This window comes from Hipposideros armiger, unplaced genomic scaffold (genome assembly GCF_001890085.2).
Source record: "Hipposideros armiger isolate ML-2016 unplaced genomic scaffold, ASM189008v1 scaffold_458, whole genome shotgun sequence".
Classification (NCBI taxonomy): domain Eukaryota; kingdom Metazoa; phylum Chordata; class Mammalia; order Chiroptera; family Hipposideridae; genus Hipposideros; species Hipposideros armiger.
The window spans coordinates 1142731-1152619 of NW_017731808.1; the positions used below are offsets into that span (position 1 = coordinate 1142731).

Here is a 9889-nt window from a genome sequence, read left to right on the forward strand (position 1 = left end):
CGCTGCGGGGGTGGGGGTGGGAGGCGCCGTAGCGGGGACGAGCGGACCCCCGACCCCGGCCGGACCCCGCTGGATCCAAACCCCCTGGGGAGCCTGCGGTGTGGGGTGCAGGGGCCACGGACAGGTGTGGGGCTCTCAGGTGGCGTGGAACGCCGTGCTCTGTCAGAACCGTTCAGCGCAGCGTCTTAGTGAACCAGAAGAGGAAATGAGGGACGTCTGGGTACCTGGTTGACCCGGTGGCTTCTTTGGCAGCTACTAAGAAGCCAGTTTACATGACCTCGTCCATGAAAAGGGAAAACCAAGGGCTTTCTTTCTCCATATGCAAAAGCTAAGGCCACTTCACCATATTTAAAATTAAAAGAAGCTCTCATTACAAAAGCAATAACTATTCATTGCAAAATAAAGTACAGTGGGGACATCTGTTGTCAGAAAGTCTACTGTTGACTCCTTGAAATACCTTGTTCCAAATGAGTTTTTTTCTGCTCTCATGCGCATACGCACACGTGCTTACAGTCATAAACACAAAAAATAACTTTTCACCTTCATATGTGCGTGATCGGCCCTCTCTGTTCTCTGTCAAACATCTAGAACAGTGCTCAGCGCAGTAGGCCGTAGTAAATACATGCTGAGTGAATTAACAGTTTCTAAAATGTTTGCCCCTTAGAGTAGATTGTAAACCATTTTGAAGCAATGACTGTTTATCCACGTCACTGTTAATGGCCAGAAGTATTTCTTCTAATTTACTTTCTAAGTATGGGAAAACATTTTATAACAAGAATCATAGTTTTTTGTAGGTTCCTTGGAGACTACAAAAAAATACGCACAGGAGAAAATCTGGTTGGAGAAGCACCCAGATGTTAATAGTGACTGTCCTTGAACTCAGGTGTTTTTTTTCTTGCAGCTTTTTTGTATTTTCCACAATTTCCATAATGCACGTGTTACGAAATTGTAATACCCATTATAAATATGCCATACGAATGCAAAGCATTTATGTGTAATAATATGGTATTTGTATGTAGTAATAGCTATTGTAAATGGTATTATCCTAAAATACCTGTATTTGTTCATTCGTCAGACTATGCTCCTAGAAGGACGAGTGTTTCGAGGACTTGCTCCTGCAGTTTCTCTCTCCACAGAATCAGGAAAGAGCGACAAGGAACTGCCACCAAATCCCAAGAAGCAAAGTCCACCAAAAAGTAAGATTTTCACAGTGGTCACAAGGGAAGAAGAACGCAAAGTAAATAAATTAGCTTCCCACGTATAAGAAGAAGTTTTATTAGCTACGTAATTTAGGATTCTTCCTTTTCAGCAGCATCCAGATTATAATCAGATGTCTATAAGATCTGTAACAAATTTTATAACAAACACATCAGTACTGTAACAGTCTTGGACTCCACATTTAGCCCTGGACTGGTTCTGTCTGTATTTTCTAAATGCCGAACTCTGAATTGGAGCCAGGGATGCAGAGTATAAAGGCTCGGTGGCATTTAGATGGCCCTACTACAGGTGGCCATACGCCGCGAGGTAGCCGTGAACCCCACCTTAGTTTTCGTCCCCTGATTGTGACTTTTTTCAGTATTTTGAGACTCATCTGGGGTTTCCGAGGCTTTGCTCGGCCACAGTCCAGGATTGCAGGATTGTTTTTGTGACTGTGGAAAGAGAGTTAAGAGCAGGCACCGTTTATCATCATGACTCACTTTAATGGAGCATGATGTCCGATCCGTTTCCAGCTTTTTCCACAGTCATTTTGACTTCTATCGAGTTTTTACTTTATTTCCCCCGCCCCGATACCAATGCAGCATACCCTCATTGAAGGAAAGTGGGAAATGCAACCGTTTCCTTTCTACTTCACGCCTTTTATTAATAATGGGTTATAATCTAGGTCCATTGCATCTAGTCTTAATTGATGAAGCCTTAGATAACTCTTAAAATTTAACGTATGTAGTATGTACAGTCTCATTGCAAATCTATAAGCTTCGTAGGGGGTTTAGAATGATTATTTGAGTTTGTCTTATTTTTATCATAACACCATTTCCTCAGTTTGAAAGTGTTTAGATTTTTTTGTCCCTCGTTGGTCTGCACACAGAAACATTGGCAGGTTATAAGATGTTGGCAGCCCCTTGAGAGTGCCAGCCCGCTGAGTGTCTCCCACGCCACGGGTCTCTACAGGAGACGCACCTCCCTGGTGGTGTCTTCAGCCCCTTGGACTGGAGGCCCGATTTCAACAGGAACATTATTTAATTCTGTCCTGTACCTGCCTCATTTTTAAATCTAGGGCTCTCTTTTTTTTTTTCTTTTAATCCATGAGTTTTAAAATAGGTTTCTTAAGCACAAGGTTTCCACTTCTCTTTTAGCCATAATACCATTATCACACCTAAAGCATGTCTACGAGAATGTCAGTTACATTTCGTATTGTGCCTGGCATGTTTCTGACATTTTTTCAGTGTTTACTGATGAATGTTACCTTTGCCCTGGTTAGTTTGTCTTACATGTGCAATCATACTTCGTAGGTTTATGAAATTGGATTAATGGATTTGAACATACCGTGGCAGAGCCAAAGGTGCCCCTTTTCAGAAACATGCTCGTGTGTGTGGGTGGAAATGAGCACTTCATTCCGTGACAGTTATGGGTGCAGTTATGAGAGTGGGGACACTGAGCCAGGAGGTGGCCTTGGGGTCATGTAGCTTCTGCCTCGGGATGCGGCAGGCCCTGCAGGCCTGTGGGTCCCAGTTCCTTCATGCCCCCCTCACTGGGTCCATGTGAGACAGGGTGAGAGGTGTGGTGCATGCACGTGCCTATGAATCTCAGGTGCTCTTAGGTGTGCAGTTTGCAGAACTACACTCTCTTTAATGCATGTGACACATGTATCTCAGAGTTTAAAAAATAGTAATTCCCTGTGTGAAGAAAAAGAAATAATACTTCTGAATCGATGTGTGCAGGCGTCAGCGTTTCCCCTGAAGTGTCAGGGATTGGTAAGCACAATCCCTGCACCCACAGAGGCATGTTACCTGGTTGAACCCACCAGTGGTGGGTGTGTTTTACTATGTTGGTCTTTCAAGGAAAGTCACTACCAAACTGCAGCATTGTAGTAGGTCGGCATGCTGCCACCAGACAGACGTAGGAGATTTCATGAAAACAAACAGGTAAAGTCATGCGTACGTTCAAAGTGAGAGCCATTGTTCTTCGACGTGACGGTGCCATCTTTCAGGGACATCTTTCCACACAACTGAGTGCAGACTTGGCATGGGCGCTGGCGCTTTGGGGCAGCACTCACTTCCTGGTGGCATCTACAGATCATCGTGGCAAGCTTCCTTTGAGTCCCACAGAGGACGCTGGGCCTGAGCTGCAGCCGGCCGGAAGTGGCCCTCACTAAAAAGCACCATGCGTTACTGTGGCTCAGCCTGCTGCCCCTCCCCCACCCCTCCCCATGGGCGTCCCCCAGCAACTTAGCATGATAGGCCAACTGCACAGCGTTCTTATTTCCTAGGCTAGAAGTTTCCTTTCCAGACAGGATTTCTAAATTATGTCCTTGTTAATCCCATTTGAAATTTTCTTTTCATTTTCAGTAGGTGATAAATCAACCTATAATATAATTTGAATAACTTATTTACAATTTAAAAAGTCATAACAAATTTGTAAGACTCAGGAAAATTTTTTTATTCAAAGCAGCCTTTCTAATAGCCTTATTTTAAGTTTTACCTTTTTTTAACTTTTTTTCCGCCCAGCACCCTACCCTGCTGCTCTCTGGCAACCATCAGTTTGTTCTCTGTGTCTAGGAGTTTGTTTCGTTTTGTTTGCTTGTTTGTTAGTTTTCTTTTTAGAGTTTTCATATAAGTGAAATTATATAGTATTTGTCTTTGTCTGACCTATATCGCTTAGCATAACGTCCTCTATGTCAATCCACGTTGCAAATGGCAAGATTTCATTTTTCTTTTTATGGCTGAGTAATATTCTATTTTATGTATATACCACATCTTCTTTACCCAGTCGTCTGTCAATGGACACTTAGGTTGCCTTCATATCTTGGCTATTGTACATAATGCTGAATGAACACAGGGGTGCAGATAGCTTTTCAAATTAGTGTTTTCATTTTCTTTGGATAAATACCCAGAAGTGGAATTGCTGGGTCATAAGGCAGCTCTGTTTTTAATTTTTTGAGGACCCTTCGTACTGTTTTTCATAAAGGCTGCACCAATTTACATTCCCGCCAACAGTGCACGAGGGTTCCCTGTTCTCCACATCCTCGCCAACACTTGTTATTCTCTTTTGATAATAGCGATTCTGAGGTGTGAGGTGGTATTTCATTGTGGTTTTGATTGCATTTCTCTGATAATTAATGACGTTGAGCATCTTTTTATATACCTATTGGCCATTTGTGTGTTCTCTTTGGAGAAATGCCTATTCAGGTCTTCTGCCCGTTTTTTAATTGGATTGCTTGGGGGTTTTTGATGTTGAGTTGCATAAGTTAATTTTTCATACTTGGAAAGTTTATGCTCAACATAAAAATGGATTGATTAATGATCCCGGTGAGCAGGCTGTCGGCGTTTGGAGGCCAGCACATCTTACCCGTTGCTGTTGGGGTTTCTGAGCGGTATCAGATACAGTGTAGAGAGACAGGGAAGGAAGCGTTCAAGTGTGTATGTGCTTCTCTGTCTCGTTTTTCTGCTCACCGTGGTCCTGGAGCTCCGTGGGTCAGGAGAGTCACTGCATCAGCACCTGCTCTGAGGGTCATGCTGAGTGGGCTGGCGTGGAGCCACAGGATCAGGCGTGGTGGGAGGAAGTGGTGGTGGAGGTGGAGGACGTGACAGCTGAAAGTCCCCCACGCTCTGTGTTCAGTCGTGCCCTTGCACACTGCTCGTGAACCCCTCTGGCCCATCTCTAGTTTTTGGCTGTTCCTCCTTTTTTTTTTTAATCATTTTCTGTCATTCTGTTTTATGTGGGTCCCTGAGTTCAGAAAATAATTAAAAAGATTTTGGATACTGATAAGATAGTAAAGCATTGTTTCCACTTTATAGAGAAGTAAGACTGAGATCTTTTTAGTGTGAAATAGCAGAAGATAGACTGCTAGACTTGAAAATAAAGACTGGGTTTAGAGTTTGCTCATTTGTAATATTTTTTTAAATTTTGCTTTAGATTTGAAAAGTAATTTTAATTTATAAAAACTTGTCCTATATTTTTCTTCTAATCTGTATGGTTAGAGAAGATTTTCCACCTGAGAAAATTGAAATTAGCTCTAATCAATGTTCTGTGTGATTTCATGTTTTCATAATTGACTTTACAAAATGTGAGGCTTTTGTGTTGGTACTATTCTGTTTATTTTTTACAGTTTAAAACCTGTTGTTTCCAATGATGTATATATGATATTAAATTATTGTAGACTTTTTTGGCCTTGCAATCCTTTTACTTTCCTTTGCTGAAGACGTCCCCAAATGGCTTGTGATTTGGAAGGCCTTCCTTCCTCTCAGAGCAGCTACATGTGAACGACACCATCCCGACCCCACGTCAAACGCACGCGTGTGCGCTCCCAGCCCCAGCAGGCTCCTGTCTCTGCTTTTGCTGTGCTGCTTTGTTCGGAAAGTTCAAGTTCATACGATAGGGATAACTCTTTTAATATTTGAGAAGCACCAGTTTTTTAGAGATCTAAGAAATTATACATTTGTAATTTATTTTACAAACTATACATTTGTAATGAGATGACTTCAACGGTCATTTGAAAATATCTTTTATCGTTTATCTTAAATTTGGATGAAAGAGTAGTTTAAAAATAATTATCATCAAAGAAGCGCTCATGAAAAATAGAGACAAGTTTGTCACCTCTGTTGTTAAAAGTCCTCGTTTTTAAATTTTCCAGATCCAGAGAAAAGCATCTACGTTTCTTCCTGTTCTCTCGTGGCGTGTCTTTCCCTTAAGAGTGGGTTTCCACAGAACATTTCTAAGGATGATTACATTGAAGATGTTATAAATAACAAGCTGGTATTTGATGAAATGTCTGTGACTGTGATGACTCTACATTGTTTTACTACATGTTAAAAACCATGTTCTTCTTTATGCCGTTTCCTAGATGTAGTGGAACCAAACAAGAAGGGCAAGCTACTAACCACCCCAGCAGCAGCCGAATTGTCTAAAAACGTAGCTTCACCCAGTTCTTACTCGTCAGTGGTGAATCGCGGTAGGACAGTAGCTGGCCCTAGTGACAGCAGCCCCAGTGACAACGTGCAGTTTACAGATGCAGGGCTTCCAGCGTTTTTGTCAAGAAAGACTTTGGTAGAGTTTCCTCAGAAAGTTCCACCTTCATTCGAAAAGCAGGGTTCCGAAGCTCTTGGGAAGAGCAGGAAAGGGACGAGCAGTTCGTCTTCATCGTCGTCTTCATCTTCGTCTTCGTCCAGCTCCTCTGATTCAGAGTCTGACGAGGATGGAGCTGGCTCAAAAGTTGATTCCCAGGTGACGAGCACAGGCAGAGGAAAGGGTCCAAAACCAGGGGCCTCCCGTGCCTTTGAAAACAGAGCGCCCCAAATTTCGATATCTGCAAAAGAGAAGACCTGGTCCCCGCAGCCACATCTGGACCTCCCCTCTCCAGAGAAGCCCCGTCAGACAAAGAAGAAGGCGACCCCCACTAAGCCATTAAAGGACAGAAAAGACACTGAACCAAAACCCACGGTACCCAAGTCACAAGTAGATGAAGAGTTGCTAAAGCAAACTGTAAAGGAAAAAAAACTGCAGAAAGTATTTAGGTCGAATAAAATAGAGAAAGAAAGCCAAGAGCCATTTGAAGTTAAAAAAACCTCATCTGACCATACAAAATCGGGATTGTCTGCACAACCGAAGGGCGGCCTGATGCCCCCTCAACTGACAGAAGAAGTCACCGCAGGAAGATGGCTGCAAGCGACTCCTCCTGAGACCAGGGGGAGACGTCCAGAAGACCAAGCCCCCGACCCTGATGGGGACATGGCTTTTCCCCTATTCAAAAAAGAGAGCTTGGGGAAGCAGGTGATAGAAGGAACCTTGAAGGCTAAAGAAGGGACTTTGGAAGATCAGGGATCAATAAAAAATCTGAAGCCAGTTCCTGTTCAGAATAAAGAAGTTTTTGAGGAAGAGATCCCAGTACTGAAGCTTGAGGCAAAGGGCGGAACCACTGAGGACGCAGCGAGCCAGGTGGACGAGCAGGCCAGCGCCCAGGGTACATGCCTTGACTGTTGAGCGCTCTCCTTGTCTTTGGGGTGGTTACACTGGAGACCTGTAGGGTACCAGCAAGTGTTACGTTAGTCACAGCAGCCTAGCACAGCCCAGGACACCCTCCGATAAGCAGAGGCGTCTGTCCTAAGTACGAATAATACAGGCTCTCTAAAACGTTAAGTTTATTGTGCTATGATTTACTGACACCCTGAAAACTGGCAGTGTAACATCATCACCCTTCATTTTCGGGGGTGTGCCGGTGTCCACTCCCTGAATTGCAGCGCCCTGAGCAGGGGGGTCCTGTTTGAGTCTCATGGGCGAAGGGCCGTAGCCACACTTGGTCTCATGTCCCCAGGGGAGCTGACGGGATTGCTCTGAGCGTCCTCACGCGGAAGGGAAGCCCACATGTTAGGGCTTAGTGGTAAGTGGCCGGAGGCAGCGTGGGGTGCCCGAGCCCTCGCCGGGTGTTTCCTCCTCCGTTACCTGGGCCGCTTTATGTTAAATTTATTTGGAATTTTTATGAAGGGCTTTTTTGCAACCCCAGCTTTTTCAAGGGAAACCAAGTAGTCCTCTTACGTTACCATTTTCTTGGCGCAGTGAACTTGATAAAATCAAATTTTAGGGAGGTCATGGCAGGACAGTGAAGGAGGTCCCCAGTTTAGGGATGTGTGGCTCCCCGAGACGTCTTTCAAATGCATCACTAACAAACCCAGCCCCTTCCCATCCACTCTTCATTCTTTTCAAGCCTCCCCTGTGCCTGATTTGCGTTACCTGGCGGTTATTGTCATTGTTGTGTTGTGTTATGTTGACATCATTTGTGTGTTTTTTCCTCCATTTCTCCGTCTGTCATTAACTCGCCAAGTGCCAGCGTTTACCAGACTCCTCAAGACCTCGAGAACTGCATTGCTGACCCCGTTTGGGTCATTCTCCTGGAAGAGGGAGAGGAATACCAAAGCCCCCAGGAGAAAACAGAGAACTGGGGGTGTCAGATCACAAACCTTTTTGAAAACAATGTGCTTCCAATTTTTTATGAATTTGTGATTTTTCCAGTATTCTCCTTGCCCTTCGGAGGCTAAAGAGGCTCAGGGGCTGTGTCTATGTGGGGGATTGAGTGTCACCATGTCCACGCAGCCCTGTGCCTCCCCGGTGGACCGTTTTTGATAAGTTCTCTAGACACACGTTCCCCGTGCCTGTGTCGCCTTCTGTACCGACTGTAATACCGTCTTTGTGAAGTCTCCACACACATCGGAGACACGCCACTCACTGATTGGAAAGATGGCAGCTCTTTAAATAAGAGATCAGTTTTGTTTAATACAACAACAAAAACTTTTGGTATGAATTCAAATAGCGGAAAACGTATTTAAGTTCTCTCTTGTGCAGCCTGAGTAGAAGTTGAGAGAGCTCCGGTGACAGTTTAGGGTCAGTAAGGACTTCACCCAAACTTTAGCCGCCACCCCACGCGACCGTTAGCCTGCCGTCGTTTCACGTGGCACCCTGCTGCAGGAGAGCTTCAAGCACGCTCTAGTTTTCAGGTTCCCAGATGTCTAGGTGGATGGCTCTTCATTCTTTTTCCCACTGAAAGAAGTAAAGGTAGATTAGTACTTTTTAGTCTATGAATCTAAAGTATAGCAACAGCTTTTTCAAAAAAGTTACACATCTACACATCTCATTTCCGGTTCCCCTTAACTGTGTTGTTATTAAAACAGTAGGAGTTTATTTAACTTTCTTGTATTCGGAGACAGTCTCTGTTTTTGAAAATTTTCTTCAGTAAAATGTTTATTTTCGTTTTAGACAGATTCTTAAATAGATCTCTTTTTTTTCTGCGTCTGTACCCGACCTGAAAGTCCCTCCATAATGTTCTGGGCACATTCAAAGTTCTGGCGGTTCCGAGGCCTAGAATGAACGTACGAAAGACGATGTTAAGACGCACTGTCACAGTGATTCCATTCCCTACGTCTTAAGGCTGCGTGTTTTAGAGGAAATTTTCAGCTAATTCCTTCCTTTTGCTTTTGAAGATGCTGTTGCTCTCATGGCTTTTCTTTTCTACTTAGACCCTTACTCACACCAGGTGGGGGTGTGAGGGATGCTTGGTGCGTGGGGAACGCAGCAGCCCGCTCCTTGCCGTGTGCTCACGCGTGTGCTTCCCCCACAGAGCCCGCACAGGCCGCCGCGCCCCCCGAGCCCTTCGACAACACCACCTACAAGAACCTGCAGCACCATGACTACACCCCGTACACCTTCCTAGACCTGAACCTGAACCTCGCCAAGTTCAGGCAGCCTCAGCCCTCCTCCGGACGGGAGTCCCCTCGCCACTGAGGACTCGGCTTAAAGGTGACCGTCCGTCGTCCGTCTGCTGCAGTCTTGCCTGTGAAATAAAGTCTGCTCCAGTCATGAGGCCTGGCGTGTGCGATGGCTTTCCTTTTACACCCTCACAGCGAATGGTCACCTAGCAGCACCGCTACTGTTCGTTTATTCACATGGGCTTAGAAAAACATCTGCGCAAAGAGGTTTTCTTTAAAGTTAGGGCTCACTGGACACCCATAAAATGAGCGCATGTAGGGGCTTTCTCGCAGTCGTTCTGTGTGGATCCCCTGGTCACTTGAGCATTAATGTGGGTTCCCAGCGAGGTGCTGACAAGTGGGATGGTGACTTCTAATTTTGTAGACCTAGTTCTTTGTAAATTAGGAGTAGGGGTTTTGCTAATTTTAACTACTGC

General features: G+C 44.7%; 1 protein-coding gene across 1 annotated transcript; it reads left to right on the plus strand.

Moving 5' to 3' along the window:
- Positions 1-1052: 1052 nt before the first annotated feature.
- Positions 1053-9569, plus strand: NDUFV3 (NADH:ubiquinone oxidoreductase subunit V3). Its single transcript, XM_019666038.1, has 3 exons — positions 1053-1196; positions 6062-7177; positions 9326-9569. Exons 1-3 carry the CDS (start codon positions 1079-1081, stop codon positions 9487-9489), a joined length of 1398 nt encoding a protein of 465 aa, XP_019521583.1. The 5' UTR covers positions 1053-1078; the 3' UTR covers positions 9490-9569.
- Positions 9570-9889: the final 320 nt, after the last annotated feature.

What these genes read in the sequence shown, in the direction of transcription:
- NDUFV3 (XM_019666038.1), top strand. Translation starts at nt 1,079, where the DNA reads ATGCTCCTAGAAGGACGAGTGTTTCGAGGACTTGCTCCTGCAGTTTCT. An exon ending in GAAGCAAAGTCCACCAAAAA is followed by an intron (nt 1,197 to 6,061) that starts GTAAGATTTTCA and finishes GCCGTTTCCTAG; the next exon opens with ATGTAGTGGAACCAAACAAG. An exon ending in CGAGCAGGCCAGCGCCCAGG is followed by an intron (nt 7,178 to 9,325) that starts GTACATGCCTTG and finishes CTTCCCCCACAG; the next exon opens with AGCCCGCACAGGCCGCCGCG.